Consider the following 27,437-nt stretch of genomic DNA (forward strand, 5'->3'; position numbering starts at 1 on the left):
ATCTCAGACATCTGGTGTCTCCAGGATCTGTCCCAGGCTGCACCAAAACATGGCTCCCAAACCTCTTCGCCTGCTCACCCACATGTCCAGCTCGATGTTCGCTGGCAGGTACACACTGAGGCACGCGTCCCTCCCCAGCACACACATGCACTGGCTCTGCCTTTGCTCAGCCCCACGCCCTGCTGTGCACAACAGGAAGAGCCCACGCACCCCAGAACATGGCCAGAGGAGACAATCCCTTTGTGGTGACCCATTATTATTTCTTTTTACACACAACTGGCCCCTTTTATGCTGTTTCCCACACTCGTGCCTCCCCCCTCAGTCCCTCCCACCCCTACACAGCCCATAGCCGTCCTTTCGGCCCCACATCATCCCACAGCGGGTCACAAGCCCTGTGGGCAGCAGCCCCCGTGGCTGCTGGGGGTGTCTCCCACTGAGCCCCCTGGAGTTTGGGCAGCCCTGGCTCTGACCGTCCCCCTGAAGGGCCCCATGGCAGCTGGGCCAGGGGCCTCCACTGGCTCTGAAGGGGTCACCAGGAGCCCTCCCAGCACTGTCCTCGGCTCCTTTGCGTTGATGGCGATGAGCTGTCGTCACATAACCTGCTGGGCGGCATCAGCAGCTTCACTGGGTAATGAGAATAACTGCACATACAAGGGCACAGGACATACCACAAAGCATTTTGATTAAAAACTGGCATGATAAAACATCAATAGAGCACAAGGTAAATGGTCTAAAACCAGTTACCTCTCAATACAAATTACTCACACGAGATCACCACTAACCAGAGTCATTTTAGGGGACTCCACAGAGACTGGTTCTAAGACCTTTATCAAAAACTTTCTTCAATGACCAAGAAGAAACTTTAAAACCAAACTTTCCTGAGACTGGTGCCTCGCAGCAGGAACAAGACAGCAGGTACATGACAATTCAAACAGTTTTTAACTCCACCGAGCGAAACTGCCTCTCAGTTCAGCCCCCGAGGGCTCTGCAGCGCCAGGTGCTCCATCCAGGACTGGGATTTACCCTTCTGCACGAGGCTCTGCAGCGTTGCTATCGTCCCCGTTCTAAAAAGGGGGTGTGGAAACTAGAGAGACTTCAGAAATAACAAATGCTTTTAGGACTGGAGAAAATAATTCTGCTCATTCCTGTGACAATTCAGTCTGTTTGCTCAAAGTTTGGAAGCAACTTGGCCAGCATGTTCATAGCAGGAAGGAAGCATCAGTTGCCCCTTAGCCAGAGCGATCCTGAGACAAATCCATCTGGCAGCAAATGGAAGATGCGCTGAGAAGAAACCCACTTTTGCAAAGGAAAACATCCTCTCCTTTGGTGCTTCACTCAGGCAGCACCAATCTAGGTCATCCAGAAGGTTTCTGAGTGCAGAAACAGCCTGAGCAGCAGTTCTGACTGCAGCACCTGTGTGTTTGCGGTTCTGAACGCCCAGCTCCGAGCAGGGCCGCGGGTGCGCAGCCTGGCCGACCCAGGGACCAGAACAGCTCAGTTCTGGACACATCATGGCTGAGAGCCACTAGATGGAGGAGCTTAAGCTCAGGGCCACCAGGGAAAGGGCTCAAAGATGACATGAGATGCGCCCGTCCAGGCTGGCAAGGCATGGGCTGACTGCTGCAGAGGCTCAGACAACACGCTGGGATTGGGAGGTGTTCATCTTCAAGGAGGGAAGACTCGCAGTGCCAGGCATTGCCCAGGGCAACCCCTGTGACACGGGGACCCCAGACCTGCAAACCATGTCTGTGTTTCCCTGTGCTCGCCACCACGCTTGGTGGAAGGCGAAGGGAGTGACAGCCAACCCTTCCATCCTTTATAGCCCTGGGACTGCACTCCCACGGGAGCAGCTGCAGTGTTGATGCGCGTTGTCCAACTTTGCACCGTCCAGCAGAGCAGGCAGGGGCTGCCTCCTGTCCCACCTTGCAGAGAGCGTGCAGCCAGATGGGGTGCAGTATGCTGCAGGCAAGTTGCCTCAGGAGGGTGATGGGCACCCCTGGCCCTTCCACAGACACAAACAGTCTCCGGAGACTTGTCTCCTGCTCTGTGTGTGACAGACCATGCTCAGCTGGGCCACCTCAGGGCAGTGGAGAGGCAGCAGGACTGAGCACTGCAGCGGGGCCGGCACTCTGCAACCACACGGCAGAATTCAGCTGCTGCTTACGAGCTGCAGACACATTCCCCACAGTGCCCCGAGACACCGGGGACAGACATTCCCCTCCCCGTCCCACCTTCCTCACCCCCCACCTCCGGGAACGAACCAAGGACCAAAAGTACGGCTACGTTTTCTGGCCTTTTAGTTTGAAAAAAGTATTGATTGAAAGTGTACAACAGAACAAGGTGTGGCAGCAGCACCACAGCCAGATTGTTTCACAAATAAAAACAGAAAGGGCCTTAAATAATCGGGTGCAGATTAAAAAAACCTCAACAGTGAAAAAGTTTTTCCCTCTGAACAGAAATTCACAGGCACAGAAATGGCAACAACCACATGGAGACGATGGGGGGACATCCTTCCTCTAACCACAGGGCTCTGCTCACAGGCTGCCAGCTGCGGCGGGCTCCTGCGCTGTGGCTGGCGGCCGTTCCCGCGTGCGGCTCTGCCCTTGGCTCCCTCTTTGGAATGGTTACGGATGAACAGTGCGACATGCCCTTGCTAACCAGACCCCCCCCCCACCCCCCAACCAGGACACGGACAAACAAGGCCTCTGCTAAGGCTAAAAAAAGGACAAGACTTTGGAGTCTTGAGTTCAGCATGTTTAAGAAACGAGAGTCTGGTGAGTGCACAGCAAAGTCCCTGTGCGAGGCCTGCTATTCCACCTTGGCCTTCTTGTTATCACCGCCGTTCTCTTCTGCTGGTGCTGCCACGTCCTCCAGTTTCCGCTTCCCACTCTCAGCAGGTGGGTGTGTATTACGGGGTTTGAAACTGATGATGATGCAGGTCATGTTATCGCAGCCGGTGCCATCCCCTGAGGTGTCTGGAGCCAAACACTGATCCAGCAGCTGAGGAGGGAGAGGACAGGACAGGACAGATCAGCAGAGAACACAGACACAGCACTCTGAACAACCTGAGACACCAGGCCCGTTCTAGCAACTGACAGCGGCTTAGGGGCTGCCAGGCCAGAACAGCGTGGGCTGGGCTGAAATGCTGTTTGCAACCAGACAAGGGACAGAAACAGCCTCCATAGCCCTGGTGTTCTGAAAGCAGACAAATCCTTTGGTTTGACAGGAACCAAGAGGTCAGAAACACCGGTCAGGGTGACAAAGGAACTGGTTCCCAATTCAGAGGTGTCTCTGCTCCTGTTACAGCCAGCGTTGCAGCCCATGTGCTGCTAGATATGCCAAGTGGACATGGTTTAGTTGTGGGTTTTGGCAGTGTTAGGTTGATGGTTAGACTCAATGATTTTAAAGGTCCCCCCTAACTGGACGATTCTATGATTCTAAGTGCTGAACAAACCAGCCTGATGGGGAGGGAGGGTAGAGTCAGGCACCAAGCTGGGATGCAGAAACACTGCATGTGGAAGGGATGATGAAGCTCTGGACCTTACCTCTTCTACAATGGAGGAGAGTGGCCTCAGGGCTCCATTCTCATCCTTTTGGGTGATCTTAGACTGGATGAAATCCACCACTTCTTGACTGCTCATCACATTCCTGCGAAGAGTGGAGAGGTCAGAAGGGCAAGTGAAGGAGCAGTCATGCCATAGTGTCCCGGGAGAGCCTCACTGAGGCAGGGAGCTGATGGGAACAAAGCTGTGTGCAGTGAGCAACAGGAGGGTTCAGAGCTCAGCAGACTGTGATGTCCCTCCAGCTACGAAAAAATCCTCAGGGACCCAACTTAATTCTGAGGACGTGGGGGAAAAAGGGCCGATTAGCACCCAGGGCCTTTGGGCCTTCCTGAGGCCCAGCTCCAGAGAAAGACCAGAGAAGTGATGCTCAAGAGGCTCAACTGCTCCCTCACTACTCACCAGATTCCATCACAGGCAATGACCATGAAGTCGTGGTCATCATTTATTGTCAGCACTTTGATGTCAGGCAAGGCAGAGATCATCTGTTCTTCCGGAGGCAGGTTCTTGTTCCGCTTGTAGAAGTGATCACCTGTGGCGGAGAGGAGGATCAATTGTTGCTGCAGTTGGGCCCCGGCAATGCTGCCTACCCCCAAACAGTGAGAAACACTGCCCTGCCAAAGGGCAACCCCAGCAGAATTGGAGCCAGTGCTCCCACAACCAGAGCAGATCAGGCTGTGGGCGCATCAGAGAAATCTGCCATCCAAGGCGTCAGCTTTGGCGAGCCCAACATGCACCAAACAAGGAGAAAGAGGTGCCTTTGACATTTCAGCATCTCTTCACCCTAAACCAAGTGCCACTCCCCCAATTCCCAGGACAACACCAGGCCAAGAGTACATGGCATCTGACAAAACCAGCTGAGATCCTGCAGCACTGCTCACGAGATGAGCTATCGCATGTCTCGGAGCAGGATTTGCAGCTCACCTCTGCACTAGCTTGGCTTTGCTACAATAACACTAGATGCTCATTTTCCAGAAGCTCATCCTGTCCAGGGCCAGATATTTCAGCACAATGCTCGCATCACACTGCTGGCTTCAGGTTTTCCCAAACCCTCAGTAGCCAAAGCTCACTCGAGAAAACTGATCCGCAGCTCTGACTAGTGGGTTTATCTGGAATTATATCCTAGGAAGGGACTTCTTGGGCCACCACAAAATAGTAGGTGGAAATGCCAGTGTGTCCCCGGATAAACAGACTCCTAGTTTCTGTCGTAAATGTGTTTTTGTCTCTCTACCCTGGGATAATAATTTCAATGGTTTAGGGTCTTCCTGCACAAGTACTCTCCGCTCACACCCTCAGCTGCTGACATTTCCTTCCATTCTCTGTGTATTTCCCAGTATATTCTCAGTGTCACTCACTACCCTTTCCTCAACGCCTCCCAGCATCTCATCCGCTCAGACTGTAGCCATTGACTGGGACAAGACCTTGTTTGGCTGCTAAAAGACATGCCCGGTCTCCTGAGCCCTTAATTACTCCAACACTGCTCGTAAGGGACCAAAAGAAGAGTACAAAGAGCAGTCAGGTGCTGCCTAAAGCACTGCAGCAAGGGGGATGGAGTTTGTGCCATTTTTAAAGGCAAAGCTGGCTCAGGAACAAAGGAGCTCAAACTGTTATAAGGTTAGGTGCCCAGGAAGCAACTTACCAACGTCCTCCAACAGCCTCCTAACAGGGAAAAATCCTGTTCAAAAGTCAACAGCCTGGTTTTGAGACAGTTTATATGAGGTGGTTTCTTACAACCCAGCTGTTGGCACAACAGCCTTGGAAGCTTCACGCACCATTCTGCACTGGAGCCCGGCAGGTGCTAGGTGTTGTTTTCCACTGATGTCTGCCAGTTTCCTGACCATTTTCTCTAATTAGACTGAAATCTCACTACATCAAATATTTGAATGGGTTCTACTCATCATCCAGTTAAACACTGTTCCTTAAACTTAGCGGCTGGCAAGTGCTGGAAGCACGGATGTCCTGAGCACAGTACCCTGAGGCAGCATCCCCCTTCATCTTGCTCACCGATTGCCCTGGAGAGGTTAAGACCGCCATTCACTCTTCCATCCATGGTGACCTTGCCACCAGCGTTCTTTATCCTGGCCAGCTCCACCTCGTCCTCTGGCTTGTGGTCATACGACATGTCGACGGCTTTGCCACCTTCTGACACCACGCAGCGAGAGTCTCCGGCATTAGCCACAATCAGCTGCTTGCCCCGGATAAGTGCCACAACAGCAGTTGTCCCGCTGTCAGAGCCAGGCTACAAGAGACAAACGACCTCGCTGAAATTACTTTCTCTTGCTCCATATCAGGTTAACAAGGGAACGAGCACTAGCCACCACAGGCCCAGTGGTCCAAACCCTGAGGCGTTGTGTCTCACCCCTTCTTCCCATAAGCACACATGGAACAATGGAGAAAAGCCCAAGAGAGGCGTGAAACACAGCAGGTGTGTTCACCGAGAGGCAGCATCAAGCAACACCTCCATCTCAGCCCCACAAAGCATCAGTGGTTCAGCATTCTCCAATGTTGAACATGCCCTGATAAACCCTCAGCTCTAATGTGTTGCTTCCAGCCGCAGCTCAGCTCAAGCAGAAGCCTCACTGCAAGCCAGGACATCTCTCCAAAGAGAGAAGGCTGGCACCTTGGAAGCTGTGGTCCCCTTCTGCTGACACCCTGCAGTGCCAGCAGAGCAGTCCTGTACTCTCATTCCACACCAACCCCCACAGCAAACCCAGCAGTGGGGTCAGCCTCTTCCAATCTCAACCCGCTGCCCAGATTCATGCCCCATCCCTCAGCCTTTTGCACAAAGTCAGGCTGTCAGCAGCTGTGCTCAGCCTCAGGAGAACAAAAGGGATGTTTTATCCACATCTGAACTGAAATAACTCCTTGCTGCATCCCCCCAAGTGCCCTTGGCTCCACACTATGCTGCAGAACACAAGAACTGGGTGTGCACCTCCTCTTTCCCCTCCATGCCTGGTAACAACATTTCCTCCTCTTCATCCTCATCCTCCTCTGCTTCTTCAGTGTCATCTTCATCATCTTCATTTTCTGCCTCTTCACTGCTGTAACCATCCTCATCTTCACTGCATTCCTACAAGAAATGCAAGATACCACCAGGAGTCAACACAATGACACTCACAGTGCCCTCCCCAGACAGCTAGTCCCTCCGTCCTTGGGACAGATGACAGAAGAGTGAGATGACCTGGTACGTCTCCCCGATGCCTGACGTCTACAATCAGAGCAGCTAGTTTCAGCTGCCACAGCGAATGGAGGGATGGTGCATGCAGAAGACCAAGGGCTATCCATTATGGCCGCTGCACAGATGAGGTTATGTTTCCTTCAGGGTTATCTAAACAATTCCCCACACTCCCATGAGATGGTCTCAACACATCAGCCTGAAAAACCTACTCCTAGGACACACCTAGGATGAGCCAGAGGCTCGCAGCTCTAGTACCGCAGTAAGCAATGCATTCTGCCCAGCCAGAAGGCCACTCTGTCCCAGTGCTGTTTCCTACCTCACTGTCTTCCTCCTCTTCCTCAACCTCATCTGACTCATCCTCACTGTCCTCAAAAAATTTGGATTTGGTTGTGCGCTGGGGCTTTCCCGTAGAGGAGCAGGAGGGCCCGGCCTCCCCAGTAGAAGAGGTGACGGCCTCGTCACCTTTGCCTAGTTCAGGCTTCTGCAGAGCAGGACTGTTGCCTCCAGCGCTGGCTTTGTCTGAGGTGGAGGAAATACCCGTGATTTCTTCATCTGGCTTCCCATTCTTCCTCTCCTTGTGGTCGGTAAGCTCCCCTGGGTCAGCCTCTCCATTCATATTTGACTCCCCATCATGCTGCTTGCCTGTCCCCTCTGCAGCGTTCTCCCCAGCTGGAGCTAAAGACTTGTTTTTGAGGTTCTTGGTGCAGTTTTGTCCATAACGTGTGAGAAGCTCCTCAATGGTCATTGTGGCTTCTTCGTGCAGAAGAGCAGCTTCCTCATTATCCACTAAAAATGGAAAGGGGGAGGGGGATGAGGACAAAGAGGGTCAGAAAGCAGGACACATCACCATAGCAGCAGCGGTGCAGCACATGCTGGGTTCAGCGGTGAGCTGCCCGGGCTGCGGGTTGCTGTTGCAGACAGGTTTCAGCATCAGTCAACAGGCTGAATCACTCGCAGGCACAAACGCAGCCAGGCCTGCGCCGTCCCGCGGCTTCCAGGCACTGCAGATGAACAATACGCAAATGGCAGGGGAATGGCTTCCAACCACAGCTGACACGTGCAGCCTGCGAGTCACCCTAGTGCCTCCAGCCTCTGATGCCGTCTGGCTGACTCGCAGGCAGCACAGAGCGTTTCAGTTAGCTATAAGGTTGGAGGGTGAAAAGCCTCGTATTTCCTGAATGCAGGCTCAGCTGAGGCTGTGGGGGAAGCAGATAGACCACTTTCACGTGCAGGTTTTCATTAATACTTCAACGAGGAACAACTTTTTGTTATAGCAGTTGCTCTGTGGGCCTTAAGCACCACAGGGGTCCCAACTGGCTGCAACCCAGACACTCACAAACAGACGACAGAATAGCTTTAGGCAGCGAGTGCAGAATCTTGCAAGTGGGACAGTGGACAGAAAACAGGATGACTTTCCCTAAACTGTGAGCCAATGGCCACTGTTTCCTTGTTGATATCCCCTCGGTTGTCATTTTCTTTGCTAATTAATCCCAAAAGGAAAAGAAATACCCATAGCCCACATACTCCTGAAAATACAGGACAAAGAAGAAAAATCCAACCAACCAACCAACCAACAACCCACTTTGCCTCTGTCAGCTAGAGAATGAGGGCAACAAATTCAGCATTTTCAGACCAACACACAGCATTCAGGGTGACAGCATCACTTTACATCTGCTTCAAGGCTGGTAGTCACAAGATACTCAGCCAAGAACAGCACAGGATTCTTCCCCGTGATTCACCTTCTAGCTGGCTTCATGGTCTGGCAACTACTTGCTGGTGGAAAACCGCACTTGCTTCTTTGTGAGAAAAAGAATCGCCTGAAGAGACCAGAATCTACTTCAATCCTACCTGCAGCTGGTGTCTGCCACCAGCCCGGGAGAGCTCAGAACTGGACGTCATACTGTTTCACTTCACAACTCGGCCCGCTTCCCAGCTCAGAGGTTTCCAACACATCCTAGAACCCTGCACCCCATGGAGAAGCCCTACAGAAAACTGCGACAGACTGGTTTGTTACTCATTGGATTAAGCTACCAAATGAATCAGAACTCCCCTAGCACCAGCCCAAAGCAATAAACAGGGCTGAGGGGTGGCAGTTCAACTCCAGCTGAAACTGAGCTGAGAAATTTGGACAGAGAGCCTTCTGCTAAAGGACACCTGGCCCACCCGCTCTCAGCCCCTGCCCTGGAGCTGCAGTCTTGTCTATTCAGTGGCATCTGACTTACCATCATCTTCATCAGCAACTTTCTCCTTCTCATCTTCATCATCTTGGGGTCGCCCAGCCATCTGAGAGAGCTCTTTAATCACCTCCTCAGTGGTGAGCTTGGCGTCTATGGCTAAGAAAGCATCTTCCAGGGCCTACGCATGAACACAGACATGAGAGTGTGCACAGTTTCATCTTCCTTACAGAACGTCTGCGTGTCATGCTGTGCAATCACATCTCTTCCAGAATGCACACCATACAGAATCACGGAATGGCTGAGGCTGGCGAGGACCTCTGGGGTCCATCTGATCCAACCCCCTGCTCAGCATCGGGGCATACCTGGTGTCAGACCAGCCGTTAGTACTATGAGGGAGAATCACAACAGAGGGATCACTTGGTGGAAGCAAGACATGAACTGACCTCCCACCTCTCACAAAAGCTACCCCCGGCCCCCAAATAACAACCCACCAAAAGCACTCGAAGAACCAGCCTGCACCTTTGACTGGAATGAGTCTGAAAATTAAAAAAAGAAAAAAAAAGGGCAAACAAAGAAAGCTGGAAAACAGAATATTTGTCTGAAAATACAATCAACACCTGGTGTACACTCCTAGAAACAAGGAAGGCAAATTAAAATGGAAGACATGGCAGATAGGCCTTGGAGGGATGGGGCCCTGCACATAAGTATTAGGTACCCAAAGCCCTAAACAATGGCTTTCCTCTGCATTGGTGCTCACTTGTTTAAGGGCAGAGCCAGATTCTTACCTTTTGCAATTTGCCTTCCTTATAGGCCTTCTGGTCTTTGATTATCTCAGGAAGGTACTTGGCACAGTACAGGGCAACTTCTTCTCCTGAAAGACAGCAGAAACCATTTAAAGAGGGTGGTCCTCCCAGAAGCAAAATACACTCCTCAGCAACCCAACTCCTGGGGCAAATCATGAAATCACAGAGTTTTCAGAGTTGGAAGGGACCTCTAGAGATCATCCAGCCCAACTCCCCTGCTGAAGCAGGATTGCCCGGAGCACATTACTCAGGACTGCATCCAGGCGGGTCTTGAAAATCTCCAGAGAAGGGGACTCCCCCCCACTCCCTGGGCAGCCTGTGCCCGCGCTCTGCCACCCGAACCGTAAAGAAGTTTTTTTCTTCTATTTGAATGGAACTTCCTGTGTTCTAACTTGTGCCCATTGCCCCTCGTCCTGTCACCGGGAACCACTGAAGAGAGCCTGGCTCCATCCTCCTTCAACCCACCCTTTAGATACTTGTAAATCTGGGGACACAAACCAGAACTAACCCAGACACGGAAAAGTCACACAGCAGCAGACTGCTGGGGATCCCTCTCACGCCTCCCAGCGGCTGCGTCTCCAGAACAGCAGGATTTGCTGATGACCCCTGGCAAACCTCAATGAGCTCTTTCCCATCAGGTCTGGCCAATGCTATCAGCTTCCTGAAAGGGAGCTTAGGCCCATTTTGGCACTTAGGTCAACTGTTCAGGGCCATCCTACCTAGGAAGCTCTATTTTCTCACGTAAGTGCAGGTATAAACAACTGCCCCGAGAAGCTGTGGAAGCTCCACCCCTGGAGGTGTTCAAGGCCAAGTTGAACGGGGCTCTGAGCAATCTGGTCTAGTGGGATGCATCCCTGCCCGCAGCAGGGGTGTTGGAACTCTATGATCTTTAAGGTCTCTTCCAACTCTAACCATTCTATGATTGATTCTATGAAAAGGGAAGCTTTTGGTCAGTGTAAGCTCTTTCTCAGAGTATTACCCACACCTGACGAGCAGCACAAAAGGCGTTATGTATTTTAGTGTGCGTTCTAGACCAACGAATATACGATGCCACAGCCTTGATGTAAGCCATTCAGAAGGATGAGCGTCCTGATCGGCAGAGCAGTCGTCCCGGTACAGGAAGGCGTGTGTGTGCGCGCAGCATGAGTGAACAGTGGCCAGATCACCAGGCTGCTGAGAGCACAGAGGGTACTTAGACCGACAGTCAAACAACACAAACCAACCACCCACTCCTAGAGCAGCTGAGAGATTTTTAAAAGCTGGAAACCCTCCGGCAGCTCAGTAATTAATACAACTATGCAACAGAGCACAGGAGACATTTTTTGTGATCATGAAGGTGCTATTAAGAGAGGAAGAAGATTAAACAGTGAAGGCTGCGAATTTCTGTAGTTCATCTTGGCAAGGGGGACCAGAAAGAACAGTGCGACTTGCAAGACTTCAATCTAGTAATTTAGGTTTTTATATGAGGCAAAGAATGATGTAGGACATAGGAACCTGGACATGGCTCACAGGTCACGAGAAAGAAAAATTAGAGCTACAAACTGAGAAACAAACTAAATGACAGCCAGAGAAGGGTGGCAGAGAGGGGAGCAGGGCAGACCACAGGCAGGTGGCAGGGTTCAGCCGCAGGGTCCAGCCGCAGGGTCCAGGAGGGTGCTTAAGACTGTACTGAATGAGCCATTCTCTGTCACGGGGCAAAGAAAGAGTGGTATGAGTGGGCTGAGCACAGTGCTCGGGAGCCTCTCCGCACGCTGGCAGCTTTCCCATGGCTAAGGGTAAAGGCAAGAGAGCCACGCGTGCTCTGTTTTTACAACAGAGCTGTAACAGCCACTCAACGCTTGGTTTCCCTGCTAGCACATCCCAGCTTCCCTCCCATTCTTCCAGCCAAACAGCGCTGTGCGGGTAGCTGGCATGGTGAGAAGCAATGCACACAGGGGCAATGCTCTGGGAAGGAAAGGGGAGCAGGGGAATCGAGGGTAAAGCATGAGAAAGGTGGGAAGCAGCTAGTTGTCAGCTGAGCAAAGGGAGAGGCAGAGGGAACACAGTGTGAAGTGAAAAGGTGGTGAGATTTGAGAGAAAGAAACAGCAGACAAGGGGCTTTTCAAATGTGCCTGCAGAGAAGGGATCAAGTGGCCATTGACAAAGAACAGAAACCTTGCAAAATGGTTGCTGTTAAAAAAGTTCAATACTGCGGCTCTAGACAACAAAGAGACTGAGCTCTATTCTGACCATGCTCCCAAAAATGCAGAGTGGGAGGAAGAGAGGAAGAAAAAAAAAAGGAAGATCACAGAAAAATAAGTGATCTAAGAGAGAAATAAATAGGAGTGACCCTAGCGTTTTAATGAGAGCTTGAACGGGAATACCAAGGTGACCCGACAATCACAGAAAAAGGGCAGAAAAACAAAAGACTGGCCAGCTCTTACGGGATCTCAAATGAAGAGGAGGGACAATTAATGTCCATTGACATGGGCTTATGGAAGCAGATCTTGCCAGTCCAAGTCAACATCTGCTCTTAAAGATACTATGATTTTGCCTGATAAAACTAAACATGCCGATGTAACAGATTTAGGTAAGGTATGTAACTTGCATATACCTATATTATATATAACTTACATACAACTATATGTATAAAAGTCAGCTCTTTCAAGGCAGCACATGCTGAATAGATTAAAGAACTGCCAACTACCAGTCATGAGATGAAACTGAACAAAGAATCACATGGGAAGATGTGTTTATATGCAGTCTTGAAGGACCGGCACCAGATGATACTGTTAATATTTTTATCAAAGAGCCAAAATAAAATAAAATTTCTATGAGAAAATTATACATGGAAGAAGTAGCGCATAATGACAGCGACGTGTCTTCCAGATCACTTGATGGACTGAGGGGAGTGAGCAGGGGCTGCTCAGAGGGGTATGGCCACAAAGGAGAACACGTGCAGAGTCTTGTGCCACAGCAGAAAACCACCCGGCGGATCCGAATGCTCTATGAGATGGTCCTGGAACAACAGTCCAGGAGCATGCTACGCGCAGCCTTTTATTTAGGCTGCTTTCAGTTACAGCATAAACTAGCAGGCCATAAACCAGTAGCCCTGAAGCACTGACCGCTGCAACGTCCTCGCTCATACAACAGGGATCGAGCGGCCCAAGGGCGGCTGGGGCAGTTTGCCACAGGGACACAGGGCTCCGCTATGGGCAGAGCTGCTCCAGGTGTCCCAGGACTTGGTCGGCACCTCGGCTGAGCCCTAGACGTGACAGCAATGCGCTCCCACATACAAGCTCCACCAGCAAGCAAGGCGATGCCCTGAGCGTGCCTTGGCAGTCCGAGGAGGAGAAAAAACTAGGGAAAGCGCAGGAATATCTCATCCCAAATCAGGAACTACAGGATAGGGAACAGGCCTGGTGGCCGCTGACATGACTGCCGGCCATCACGGGGGGCAGCGGCAACCTCCTCCAGTTTCTCTTCCAACCTGCAATCGTTCCTGCCTGCCCAACCTGGACCAGCGTAATGGCACTGACGTCTCTTCCTCATCTCTGGGGAACGGAACTGCACCATCCAGCGTATGGCAGACAGCAGTGGGTGACCTGCATGTGGGTCATGCTGTGCCCTGCCACTCTTCAGAGCCTCCCCCCATGGCCTTACACACGCACTGAACTGGACGAGGTGGGTAACAGCCTGCATCGCTCGTGACAGGTACCTGTTCTGGCGGAGAAGCGCCGGCCACAGGTACCTGCTGAGACCAGAAAGGGAGAGAGTGGCCAGAGGGCAGCCTGTCCCTGCCTGGCGGGGTCTGCAGAGGAGACAGCAGCTCTGTGCTACTGGAAGCAGCTGACAGATCTAATAATACCAGCGTGGACACTCGATCACTCACCGCATGGAAAAGATGACTGAATGTTGCAATCTTTCTGCCACAGCTAGGGTCAAGGGATTTTCTTCACAGCACCCTGTAGCTTGATCTTAGAAAGCCACAGAGAGCTCTGCAGTGATGGCCCCAGCACATCCACAGTGAGCCGGCAGGGCATGGGGCTGCAGCCTGTGGGAAGGTGCTGCCCACCGGCCTGGCAGCACCGCAATGCAATAGGGAAAGGTCTTCTTCTGTCACCACAGCAGCTGGAAGCCAGCCCCAATATGAAAAGCTTTGGTAGGTAAACAGGCTGCTTCTTTGAAGCAAGGACACTGAGATTAAATAGTGATCTGTGAATCTCCGATGTGCTTGACTGTGGCTACCCAAAGACAGACTACCGTAGGAGAACATGTAGGTGACACAGAAGACAAGAAACCTTTGCTGCTTCCCATGCAACTCTGGCACAGGCATCATGGCAGACATCGCTGCTGCAAACTGATGAGGCTTCACACAGGACCCTTTTGCCCATCTCCCAGACCTTGCCGGCTGCCGCTCACCCTCAAACCTCGGTGAGCACAGCTGGCTGTGGCAGTACCTTGTCTTCCTTGCCAGAGGATACAAAGGTGCTCACTTAGCGTTATAACCAGAACATCTAGAAAAACAAGATTCGCCTTTGGAGCCCTCTGGCTGTGGAAGATGATCCACCAAAATGAGTCTTCAAATCTAATACGAGTGTGTCCCTTTGGGGCACAGGAAAGCTATCGGCTCGGCACACACACCTCAGGTCTAGTGGCACAGCAGCCCCAGGGACGTCTAACGGGTTTTATAAGCTGAGTCAGCAACTGCCTCCAAAACACATTGCTGCCACAGCAGCCAGAGAAACTGAACTGGCTCAAGGAATTAATCGTGGACATGCAGACAGATGGGGGACATTAGTTATTACCATTTGTTATTACCAACAGAGCTGGTGAGGGGTCTGGAGCACATGTCTGATGAGGAGCAGCTGAGGGAACTGGAGGTGTTCAGCCTGGAGAAGAGGAGGCTGAGGGGAGACCTGAAAGGAGGTTGTAGCGGGGCGGGGTTGGTCTCAGCCTCTTCTCCCAAGGAACAGGCAAGAGGACAAGAGGAAACGGCCTCAAGTTTCGCTAGAGGAGATTTAAGATGGATATTAGGAAAAACTTCTTCACCAAAAGTGTTGTCAAGCACTGGCACAGGCTGCCCAGGGCAGTGGTGGAGTCGCCATCCCTGGGGGTGTTTAAAAGACATGTAGACGTGGTGCTGAGGGACATGGGTTAGTGGTAAATTGGCAGTGCTACATTAACGGTTGGACTCGATGATCTTAAAGGTCTTTTCCAACCTAAACACTTCTATGATTACAACATTTGTCTTCTGGAGCAATGGCTTCGTGTACTGAAGCCCAACATCCCGGGAAGTGGCTGGACATTGCCTGCTGATGGGAAGTAGAGAATAAATCTTTTGTTTTCCTTTGCTTCCACACGTGGCCTTTGCTTTTGCTTTATTAAACTGCCTTTATCTTGACCCACGAGGTTTTTTTTCCATCTTATTTCCCTGCCACCACCCATCTTGCTGAGGAAGAGAACGATAGAGTGGCTTGGTGGGCACCTGGCATCCAGACAAGGTCAACCCACCACCACACACAAATTTACCCTCTTATTATGGCTGTGCAGAGAAGCAACAGACAATCCACCAGGATAAAATATCCCTCAAATCCCTCATGCTCACCAGGACATCAGAAATGACTAAGAGCCTCAAAATCATCTGTCAGCAATGAAATAAGTGCTCAGGGCTGTGTAGTTTCCTAAGCAGACTCTCCCCCTGAACAAGCGTTTAAGACATTTTCAGCAAAATACTAAATGTTGGGAAGAGCTCTTTGAAGCACAAGACTGACCTGCAAAGCAGTAAAACGGGATGCATTTTCCAAAGATGCAAACACCCAGAAAACAAACAATTTTGTTCAAGCGAGAGGAGGATGAGCCCATGAGCACAATATAGCACAGCAAGGTAAGCGTGAGGAACTGCCACATGGGCTCTTCCCCTCCCCAAGGTGGGCAAGACCACAGGACTATCTCCCCACAGGGAGGAATGAAGCCTGTTGCTTTTAACTTCCCGACAAGGCACTACACACTCCGAGGTGCATTTCAAACTGCAATGGGAGTCCTGGCACTGATAGTTTTAGGACAGCAGGGAAAAGAAAACCCCACCAAATGCAATTTCCACTTCTTCACACTTGCTCAAGAAGTGGGACTGAGGAGCAGCAGAGGTACAAAGGCAGGCCCTGGTACCCACGGGGGTGGAGCGCCTTCAGCTGTTGGGGACTTCAAAAGCCTTCAGGGGCTGAACACTTAGAGAATACAATTACTCAGCTATAATGACAATACGTAATCACCAGTGAATCCAGGATTACATCTTCCATGTCTCCAGTGTGAAACCCACTGTAAAACTCTCAGAGTTTCCTCCGTGAATCATTTTATTAAAGTTTTCTAGAGGAGCAGCATTCAGCTAAGTCATGCCAAAGCCTCAGCTGCATTTCCTGCTAATGCAACACAGATGCAGCGGTATGAAGGTCTTCAGGAGACTAAAGCAAAATATATAACATGTAGCACTGAATTCAATGAAAAAGTAAACATCTGGAGGGTTCTCCAGGGTGTGTACTTTTATGTTCCTACAAAATTATAAAGAGCATGTTTGCAAAAGAGCATGTGGAGTTTTCAGGATGTCTGAAAGACCACGCGGAAAGGTAAAGCGCACAGGGGAAAGTTCAGGTCTGAGGCATATTCCTGCACGGCCAGATGCCACTGCCAAAAGCTACATCTGATTCAGTTTAAAAGCACGAGTCACATTCAGATAATCAATTCATCAATTGCTCCAGAGTACCTAAGACCCAACTGCAATGTCACTGCAGTATGATTTCTGTCTCCAGGAGCACAGGCTTGAATCTAACATGTGAATACAAGAACGAGCAGCAGCCTCGGGGCAGAAACCTCAGCAAGGAAAAGGCCTCCAGAGATAGAGGTTCCTAGATCAGATCTTTTTCAGTGCATGCACATGCAGAAAGCCATCCTATCCCATCTTCACAAGGCTGAAAGTAGATTCTACTCCGAGGTTTGATCTCTATTTAGACACGTACACACCATTCGAATACGAAATAAAGCAAGCTTAGAGTCAAATAACAAACTAGCTAACAACAACTATCACAGGATCCCTATGGATTGGAATACTATGCCAAAGCGGGAAAAGAAAAATTTTAAAACCAGAGTATAAACTCCCACGCTGAGACAATGACAGGGAGGCAGAATGCTAAGGCAGATCAGAAGGCAAGATGACCACGAACAGGGCATTGCTCTGCATACAGACTGGAAAAAAAATTAGAACAGGGCTTGCTGTATTCAAATTAAACATCCTGGTAGGACCAAAAAGGAAACCTCGTTATGAAAATGCTGACCTCCAAAAAGGGAGAGTGTCAATAAAGACACTTATTAAACAGCTAAGAGGATAAAGCATGTGTAGACAGCAAGGGACTGATCAGAAACACCATACTGGAGGTGCAGAGTGCCTGTGTATCATTCTCCCGGATTTGGGGGCAGGGAGGCCAGGGCAAGTAAAAGGGCAACTGGGGAAGGCCATTAGAATGTAAAGAACAGCAGCATCCTTCAAAAACTGAAAGTCTTGTCCACAGGGGAAAACCATAAAAGAAAAACTGATGAATGAAATGGAAAGCTAAATATGAAAAAAGACCCACCCTTTTTAAAGGAGCACAACAATAACAACTTTTCCCAACCCACCCGGAGCAGTAAGCTTACAGGAGAGTTTAAGGCTGATAGATGTGCAAGGTATAAAAGAAGAGCTAAATTCATTCTTTGCACTGGCAGCTAATAAAACATCAGAGGGATTTCCACCCTAAAAGCTTCTTTTACATGGGACAGACTTGAGGAATTGTTTCAAAGTGCATCAATAAAATCATACAAAAGTAAGGATGGGCAAAAGTTGATCTTCAGAGTCAGGTTCAACTATACCCGCATCCTTCCTGACAAGGTTTGTCTAGGAAGAGCTGTAGAGATTCAGTCACTGGAAATCTAAAACAAGTTAGAAAACCATGCCAGTGCTCTGCCATTCTGATTAATGCCCTTCCCTAATGTCTATCTTGAATATTTCCTATTTTATTTAAAAAAAATAAGACACATTACTTCATGTCCTACGCTAACAGGAATGTCGTAAACATGTCCAAAGTCTTTCTAAAACCCAATACTTGAAATAGACCTTCCTGTTAGCTGAGAAACTAACACACTGATCTTAAAGAAGAATAGATCGGTTTGATATTATTCATTCTGGAACAGTTTTTGCTAGGTGCTACTTATCTTCATATCTGCTAGATGCTTACAAATGGTTTCCAAATTTCTGCAAGAAATAACATTAAGTTGAATAGTTGCTAAGTCCCTATATCCTTTTTTCCTTTGTCCTTCTCTGCCTTTCAAAACCAACCCACCATTCCGATGTTCTTCAAGATAATCTTCAGGATGTCAGCAGTTGCTTCACTCGGGTCTCTGTACACTCTAAGTTGAAGTTCAGGAGGAAAACAATTTCAAAACATTCAACCTAAATGCTTCAGACTAAGACTATATATTTTGAAGAGCTACTTAGTCAGCTACCTACTCAGACTGACCTTTTTAATGACTGTTGCAAAAAAAAAAAAAGGTCTTAAAACTCTTATTTACAAATTGGCAGAATTAGATAACTCAGTTCTAAAGGAAAGTGAGAAATTATGAACCACAGTATGTAACCTTCCACTTGCATCTGCTCTATTATCGGAGAAATGAAAGGCATACATATCATACCAAAAATAAATTTTAAAGCCTCAGAGTGTGGCGGAAACTGGGTTCACAACGCTACAGACCAGCTATCTGGTACGTGAACATGGCAAACAGTAGAAATTGTAATAAATAGAACTAGCAGATACATGGACACATATGGTAGAACGGGCAGGGGTTAAATACACAGCAGAAAACATCACAAACTGGTCAACATTTTTTTCAAAGAGTTAATGAGAAGGAGGAATTAGGCAGTTTAATTTATACACTCCATATAGATTTTTGAAAAGCTTTCAAATAAATCATCAAATGTTTTACATACTAAACTGCCATGGGAAAAGAAGTAAGGTTTGACAGAAGCAGACAGTTTTCAAAAGGGAGGATGGCCACTAGGAAAATTCCTTGAAGACTCCTGTTCTTCAACATCTACATAAATAATCTAGAAAAGACGTCCGTAAGAAGTGATGGATCATTCAGGATGATCAAGACTAAAGTAATTTGCAAAATTTAACAGCAGGATCTTGCGTTTTTACGTTATTATTGGCAGATGAAATTCCTTACTGACCAAGACAAGAACATTAAAAAAAAAAAAAGATAACCAACCTCCACACGCACATTGGACAGACTCAAAACCATCTATTACCACTTAGGAAAAATCTGGAAGAAACTGAGGACAGAGTTCTAAAAATGTCAGTTCACCGTTTATTTGTACCAAAACAACTAACATGTTTTTAGGAATTGTTAGGAAAGGAATTGAGAAGAGAGCAGAAAATGCTTATGTCACAATGAATTCATGGTATATCTGTAACTTGAAAGCTATAGGCAATCCTAGTCAGCCTAACTAAAAGCCTGTTGCAGGACTAGACTATGTCTGAAAAAAAAAAAGACAAATATAATCAGAGCTGTGGTACAATACAAAGTCTGGAATCCGTGGATATGTCCAACAGCAGTAGCCTCATGAGTTCCACGGCCCGGGCATTTCATCACCTATGCTAAACATTACTAGAATGATCCATGGTGCAACTTTGGCATAAGCTAGTTAGCCCCTCATAACTTCTGGACACAGTTCAGGGTCTAGCAGGAACCAGGGACCAACAGCCACTTTGGACGCAGCCACACCATGCTAAGCGCTGAGAGAGCGTTACAGCACCAGCACGGCCACGCTGTGCCAATTCACCGCAGGGCCAGAACATGGGTGCTGCTCTTATTTAATAGTACACGTTCAGCTGTGCATCCAGAGACAAGCCTGGGACTCTGCTGACTGGAAGAAAGGACAGAGTCCAAAATTATGAAAGAGAAAAGTACTAACGGAGTGGTTATTCACTAATTTCTTGTGTTGGGGATATTGCAGTGAAATCACCAGGCAGCACATTTAGATCAAAGTCTACTTTCATATAATAAAAATTAACTTCTATACAAAGCATCCTATGCAAATAATCACCAAACAGAAATCTGTTTTTAAACCACAGTTAGACAAATTAATGAAGAGTCCATCAAGACGACTCGAGCATCTCTCTAAGATCGAAGGGCTGCACCCTCTAGCTCAGGGAGCCCTTGGGCAGGGAATGGAAGCTGGGAAGGTATGTCAGGGAACGGATCTGCCTGTTCTGTTTTTCCCACTCTTTCCTTGGGCAACCACCAGAACATAGTGACTAGAGTCAGACCTTTGGTCCAATCTCATGTAGTTTTTCTTACTGTTGCTCTTCTATGACTATCCTGGCTAGCTTATCCACCTAAAAAATAGCCATTCTTAAAAGTTTTAGAAGATGGAATGCAAATCTCATTTCAATTTTGTATCAACCCATGACCTTCCTTCTAGAAACCCCAAGAAAATTTCAGAACCTTAGTCCGTGATATCTATCAAAGTAGATATCGAGTAGGATTCCCGAGTAGGACTTCTAAGAGCAGATAGATGCTTGCCCCAGCAGCCACTGAGCAGCCTAGAAGAGCCACACTGAAGGACTCTGGAGAGAACAGTGGATGCAGTTACCTCCGTGTCCATCGTAGACTGAGAACATGGCTGTTTCACTGTCCAGCTCGGGTATGCAGTTGTGTGCATCCTGAAAGAGAGAGAAAAAGTCTGGAACGACAGGGATTGCACTAGACCCAGCAGAGAAGCGGGAGAAAGGAGCAGGGAGGCTATGAGCACTGGCACGGGGATTCTCAAATCTGGAGAGAGAACAAGAACAGTAAGAAAATCCCCTCTCATTCTCAAAAGCTTACCTGGCGAGCACTCATCTTCAAAGAGGGGGCACGGATCATTAACGTTACGGTGTGGTCTGTGCTACAGCAGTAACCCAGCCTTGTCACCATGATGTTGTACTGGAAACCCCTTCAGATCCTCTCTTACAACTCCTCTAGATATGGCCAAGCTCAAGCCAGAATCAAAACCCTCTGCTCACGGTACTTGTAACACCTGCATTACTGTAGTAGCTCACAGTCGTTGAAGAACACGAGGCAGCGAGCCGCGCTGTATGGTACAAACTGGTACCTAGGCTGGGGGCTGTCTTGCCAAGCGTAACTACAGCAATACAAGTTATACTGGTACCGATGCACTGGCAACTTCCCCAATACAGACAAACACAACCAGCTCAGGGTCACCTACGGCCATTCCCACAGATGCTGCCTTCCCCAGTTCTTGCCAAACAAGAGCCGTGCAAACTGAAAAGCCACTCTGATGCACCGATGAAGCCAGAAGGTCAAATATGGAGCCTCCCGACCTCATGCCTTCAACCAACCGTAGGCTTTGCTTTTGCTTGTCTTGGTGAATACAGTCACAGGCGGCAGCAGTTGTCTATCCCAACAGCCTGACGAAAGGCAGCCTTGCAGGACACAGGACTACCACATCCAGTGAGAACAAACAACTGGGCTGGAAAACCTTCTCTTGGGGCAAAGGCTCCTTCCTGCTCTTCTTGCACATGGGATGCTCCAGTCAGGCACTGCTGGCCTCAGGCACAGCTACCTGAGGAGCGAGGCACAGAGCCTGGCCGCTCAGGGGTGCTCTGGGCAGTGAAGCAAAGGACAAGCAAGCAACTACTCAACCAACAGTGCAAAAACCGGAGTATGCACCCAGGTATCACTTCCTACGGTAAGACATATGTCTTGGTTCTGGCAGCTGTCCAGAAACTCCGAGAATCTCTGGGGGCAAACTGGAGGGAAGGTGTGTCCCAGGGGCATTTGGGGCTGAAATATCAAACTGCCTCCAGCCTTTCCCTGTGCACGCTCCCAAACTACACAGATCGTCAACATATAAGCTATGTAAACCAAGTAACCTTTCCCTCCACAAGGTTTCACAGGAAGAGCAGACTTTGAAGAAGGCACCACCCAGATTTTACGGCCAGGTGTCTGATCTCTTTCACTCTATGGGCACACAAACCAAACTTGGCTATTCCAGTGCAAAGCCCAGAACTGATGGATGGACTGAATCTTTCTCTTATCCCCCCCCCCCCCCAATTAATCTGACATTCCTTAAAGTTCAAGCCCTGACCTACCAACTTACAGCCTGACTGCACCCTGCATGCTTTTGTTTGAGAACAATCATGATATTTTAAAAAACGTGATCTAGTCTCTTTGCTGTGGTTCAAGTTCATCACCTTAAAGTTAAATGTGCTACAGTTGCCCCAAAACATTGTGCTTACTCCAAGACAGATGGCTCAAAGATTTGGATGTGTCCCTATTGCCAGCCAGAACCCAAAATTTATATACACACATTTGCTGCACAGCCAAGCAACTGTTGGGCTCTTCCACTTTTTTATTGCAGGACTCCTTGGATAAAAGCTCTTTGCCCTCCGGAGTTCCACAGTCTTATAAGAACTCCATTCCCCTGCAATTTCTATCAAAAAACAGAAAAAGAAAGGTTCTGGGTTTATGCAGCATTTAGTCCAATGAAACTCTTGACACTGTGATGAAACCAACATCTGAACAGGCCAATTACAAACTTGGTTCAAAATGAAAACAAAATTACTCTGATTTATAACATAGGAAATTTAACCAAATAGTTCACTGGAGACAGTGAACAAAAATACAAATAAGCAAAGAATCAGCATTTTTATCCTCACTTTTCAGAGCATTTACAGAAGCTAGTGAGACAGCGAAATCACAACAAAGCAACTGGGATAAGTCCCAGGTGACTAAACAGCAGTTTAATTAGAGCAACTAATGCAAATGCTGCTGGGGAGGAAACCCAATATTGGCAGCCAAAACAGTCCCTCTACTCCATTTGTAGAGCGCTCACCACAACTCGTGCTGACCCTGGACCAGGGTGCTGCAGTCACGGCGGGCAGACAAACGAGGCCAGCCTGTGTCGGCAGGAGGCTGTTCGGCTCCCACGCTGCACACAGGGCTTGCTCTGCACCGCTCGGAGCACAAGCGCTGGTGGCTCCGTGAGCCAGGCTGCACACCCATCCCCGGCATTTTCAATACCAGAGCAGTTCAGAGGGCAGCTGACCGACCACGGCACCAGGGGCTGCCAGCTACAACTCGGCCTGGTAAGCTGTCTGCAGGGATTGTCCTCCGTGGAACCACGATCGCACACTCTCCTGACCAAGCAAGAGCTCACAGAGCTGGGACACCAGCAACCCCTTCCACATCAGCTTTCTGCTGTCTATCCCTCCCCACAAGGGCGGCGTGATTCTAGGTCTCCCCCAGCCACCTCAGTGGTTACTACAGCAGCACTGAAAAACAGTATGTTTGAAACATCAAATTCAGTTGAAATTAGCAAATGAGTTAAAACTGAGAGCTAATTTGACAGATCTCCATATTTTGAACCAACCCAAGCAAGGACTGTTTTCTGAGCGCAGGAGCGAAATGAAGCTGCACGCAGGGGTGGGTGGTGTCTCATCTTAAGAGACACAGTCCGAACAGCACCAGTGCTCAGAGAGGGCCCAACCATACACCTCCAAAATGCCTCCTGCACCTTTCACTGTACCCCAGAGCACTCCTCTCTGGACCACAGAGTCATCTTCAGCTTTTTCTCTTTTCTTATTTGCTCATAGTACCTAACACTATTTTTTTTGGTATCCTTACCCTTTGAGTCACTCATCTGCCCAAAACATTTCCTTGTTCATAACACAACCTCTCCGGACTAAGAATGGATTTTTATTACAGTATTTCTTCAGAGCCCTGTATACCCACCTCTCTTGGGGGCTCCTAAAATGTAAGTTAAAGGCAACAAACAACTGCTTTACACAAATTCCTGCTACCCAAAACCGCCTGCGTTCTACCACTTGTACGCACCCTGACTGCCTTCACTAACGTAACACGTAACTAAAGCCTTAAGCCTAAACATTTGCTCAGAACTTTCTCCAAGCCTTTCAGAAGAGCAAAAGTACAATTAAACATGAAGAAAAGGTAAAAATACAAGACACAACAAAGAACACATAGCACAGGAATGCAAGAAAATAGAATCACAGAATCATAGAATTGTTTTGGTTGGAAGGGACCTTTAAGATCAAGTCCAACCACTAACCCATGTCCCTCAGCACCACGTCTGCCTCTCTTTTAAATACCCCCAGGGATGGCGACTCCACCACTGCCCTGGGCAGCCTGTGCCGGTGCTTGACAACCCTTTTAGTTAAGAAGTTTTCCCTAAGATCCATCCTAAACCTCCCCTGGCGCAACTCGGGGCCGTTCCCTCCTGTTCCTTGGGAGAAGAGACCGTCCCCCCCTCGCTACCCCCTCCTTTCAGGGAGCTGTAGAAAGTGAGGTCTCCCCTCAGCCTCCTCTTCTCCAGGCTGAACACCCCCAGGGCCCTCAGCTGCTCTTCACCAGACGTGTGCTCCAGACCCCTCACCAGCTCCATTGCCCTTCTCTGGACACGCTCCAGCGCCTCAATGTCCTTCTTGTAGTGAGGGGCCCAAAGCTGAACACAGCTCTCGAGGTGGGGCCTCACCAGAGCTGAGCACAGGGGGACCATCACTGCCCCAGTCCTGCTGGTCGCACTCTTCTTGACACAGGCCAGGGTGCTGTTGGCCTTCTTGGCCACCTGGACACACTGCTGGCTCATGTTCAGCCGCTGTTGACCAACACCCCCAGGGCTTTCTCTGCCGGGCAGTTTCCTACCACTCTGCCCCAAGCCTGTAGCGCCTATGGGTTGGTGTGACCCATGGGCAGGACCCAGCACTTGGCCTTGTTGAACCTCATACCACTGGCCTCAGCCCATCGATCCAGCCTGCCCAGATCCCTCTGTAGAGCCTTTCTGCCCTCCACCAGATCCACACTCCTGCCCAACTTGCTGTCCTCTGCAAACTTACTGAGGTAAATTTCCCTCACCCAGGTTGTTGAGAAAGATATTAAAGAGAACCAGCCCCAATACTGATCCCCGGGGAAGACCACCTCCCCACACAAGTGGGGAATGCAACAGAACTTCTGCTCAGCTGTATGTGAAATGCTAACATGTTTCTCTCTCATCACAGACTTAGAAGCAATTTGCAGCAGATTCAACTTGTAACACAAGCACTAATGTTGTCTTCTCATTTCTTGTGATAACACAGCTAAACCTTGTCTACACTGATGGCCTCAGTATTGCTTCTGCCAACAGGGAGATAAGCTAGTGCAGAAAACACAGCTGCAAGCTCTGGACCTCATCCAATTTTCATAAAGGTCAACAGCAGCAAACCCAGACCTCAAACAAGTGAAATTATGAGCCAATGTCCCACCTGTGGGATGGCTACTTTAGCCCACTGGCATTATAAATAAAGGCAACTCTCTGCTCTCCCTCATCTAAGCCCATCTCCCTAAACCACTTTCAGCCTCTGTGCACCAAGGCTGCCAGAACACTGCCTGCATTCAGCCTCTTACCGGAGCTAATCACCTTGGAGAGATTATGCTGCACATCCCCTTGATGTTCCAGTAATGTCTCTGTGCCACCATTTCACCCCTCCAGAGGTCACCAGGATGGACCAACGGAGACTCTATCAGCCACACTCAGCTAAGCACACACATACTCTGAGTCTGTCTCACAAGCACCAATTCTCCTGCCTCTTCTACCCTGGAAACTAGAGCCCATGGTTTCACAAACCTCTGATGCACACAGAGAGGAGGAAACACCTGGTCGCTGTTTTGTCACCATTAAGGCTGCTGTAACATTCCAGTAGCAGTAAAGTATCTGAGAGAGTGGCTCATGAAACTATATTTGCAAAAAAATCAATCCCTAACAGTCTGAATGGGACACCCGCTCCAAACTAGCCAAAGGGCTACAAACAAGACGACTGGTCTACTGTCTTCAGAGATGTACCTGGAGGAGGTGCTGCAGGGACCAATATTAATCCTTATCTAATTTAGCCTCTTTGCTGGCTGCCTAGAAGGGAAAATAAACCTGCACATGAATGGTACTCACAGAGGGTGATAAAGTGAAAGAATGAGTAACTGCTGGCAAGGCAGAGTAGTCCCAGCAGTGCGACATTGCCCTTATACAAGCGGCTTTACAAAGTAGTTCCAACAGACTTCCCCACCGGGAGGAGCATGGGCAAACACCGGGCTCCTGCACCCAAATATTTATCTTGTGATAATTCGTCTGCCCCATAACGAGCCTAGCTGATAGGACGGATTGGCCAGGACTGGCTACAGGACACCGAGCGCAGCAATGAGAATTCCTCCAATAAATTTGCCTAGAAAAAAACCCCAAGATCAGGGAGAGAACGAATATAGAGAGCCTGATGCTTCATTTCTGCCTAGGAAGAAAAGCAAGGATTTTGCCTGAGGATTTTCCATTTGCTTTCATTCAGCGCTTCACCCCAAACTCTACACTGTTCTTTCCACTGCTTTTTAACCCAAGTCTCATTCCCGGCTGGGCTTTCTCGGGCTGGACGTGCTGGGAGAGCGGCGCCGGTGCCCCCACGATGCGGGGCGACTCTCCGGACGGTCACGGTGGCAGCCGCGACAAGCAGCGGCCTGCGGGCACTCCGGCAAGGCCACGGCGGCACCGGGAGAAGCGGCCCCTCCCGCTCCCACAGCGCGGGCACCGCGGCCTCGGCAGGGCAGGAGGTCCCTCCGGTGGGCACCGGCGGGGCCGCCACGCCGCCCGCCCGGCACACCGAAAAAGAGCCAGGCTCGCAGTCACGGCTCCGGGAACTCGGCGGCAGCCCGCGCCCGGTGCCCCGCTCACCTCCATGGAGACGCGCCAGCCCTGCATGGCGCTGAAGCCGAAGTGGAGCGGGCGCGGCCCGAGCCCGGCGCCGTCCCCGGAGCTCTTCACCGTGTTAGGCTGCGACAGGTAGGCGCCCATGGCGCCGCGGCGGCCTCCGCCGGCGGACCCGACCCCCGGCGCGGCGGCCCTGCGCGGAGGGGCGGCGGCGGCGAGTGCGGCGGCAGCTGGGCCGTGCGGGACCGGACCGGGCCGGGGGCGGCGGAGGGCGCGAGCGACCCGGCGAGGCGGCGAGGGCGGCGGAACCACCCACCGAGGAGCCGCCGAGCGGAAGTCGCGGGGCCGGAAGCGCGGGCTATAGAGTCACCGCGGGGGGACGGTGCTCAGCACGCGCGGCCGCCGTGCGGGGGCCGGAAGCGCCTACCATAGAGACGAGTGGCGGCTAGCGCGGCGGCAGGAGCGCGCTCCGCTCGGCGGACACGGCCCCGCGGGGCCTGGTGGCCGCCCCCCCGCCCAGTCAGCGGTGTACGGGCCCGGTGCTGCCCGCCACGGCCCACCTCTGGCTGCGAGCTGCCCTGCAGCTGCCTCCTCAAAGTGCCGCGGGCTCCCCTGGCCCGGCCGCGCTCCGGGGACTGCGGCAGCCCTTCGGCGGCCAACTCGCCCTGCCGCCCCGGGGAGAGGGAGGCGGTGGCCGCCCCAGGCAGCCACGCTTCGAGCACGCTCATCATATGGCGGGGAGAGAGAACAGGGGACTTGAGGCCGATAGAACCACCGCCTGCCTGCGGCGTGGGGCGGCCCCGCGCTCACCCGCCCCACCGGGGCGGCGCACCCTCACCGCGGGTGCCCGGTACCGGCCAGCCCCGGGCAGCATAAGCTCCCCCCCCCAGCCGCTGACACGGTGATGGGCCCGGCGCACCCCCAGCGCCTTATATAAACTCAGCACCGCCCACCGACCAATCAGAGGAG

At 50.3% G+C, this 27,437-nt stretch overlaps 1 protein-coding gene across 1 annotated transcript; it reads right to left on the minus strand.

Annotated features, from left to right (window-relative positions):
- Nucleotides 1-2,280: 2,280 nt before the first annotated feature.
- PPM1G (protein phosphatase, Mg2+/Mn2+ dependent 1G) lies at nucleotides 2,281-26,713 on the minus strand. Its single transcript, XM_082481318.1, has 10 exons — nucleotides 26,493-26,713; nucleotides 20,379-20,448; nucleotides 9,701-9,786; nucleotides 8,961-9,093; nucleotides 7,055-7,524; nucleotides 6,493-6,630; nucleotides 5,565-5,799; nucleotides 3,963-4,092; nucleotides 3,546-3,648; nucleotides 2,281-3,000 (listed from the first exon to the last, which is right to left on the minus strand). Exons 1-10 carry the CDS (start codon nucleotides 26,610-26,612, stop codon nucleotides 2,809-2,811), a joined length of 1,677 nt encoding a protein of 558 aa, XP_082337444.1. The 5' UTR covers nucleotides 26,613-26,713; the 3' UTR covers nucleotides 2,281-2,808.
- Nucleotides 26,714-27,437: the final 724 nt, after the last annotated feature.

This window comes from Vanellus vanellus (assembly GCF_965231255.1).
Source record: "Vanellus vanellus genome assembly, chromosome: 3".
Taxonomy (NCBI): domain Eukaryota; kingdom Metazoa; phylum Chordata; class Aves; order Charadriiformes; family Charadriidae; genus Vanellus; species Vanellus vanellus.

Bases quoted from the DNA above. Each gene is read 5' to 3' on its own strand.
- PPM1G (XM_082481318.1), bottom strand. From the start codon at position 26,612: ATGGGCGCCTACCTGTCGCAGCCTAACACGGTGAAGAGCTCCGGGGAC. The intron at 9,787-20,378 runs GTAACTGCATCC...GCTGTCTTTCAG, and splicing joins AGTCTACGATGGACACGGAG to GAGAAGAAGTTGCCCTGTAC. The intron at 7,525-8,960 runs GTAAGTCAGATG...TTCCATTTTTAG, and splicing joins AGTTGCTGATGAAGATGATG to TGGATAATGAGGAAGCTGCT.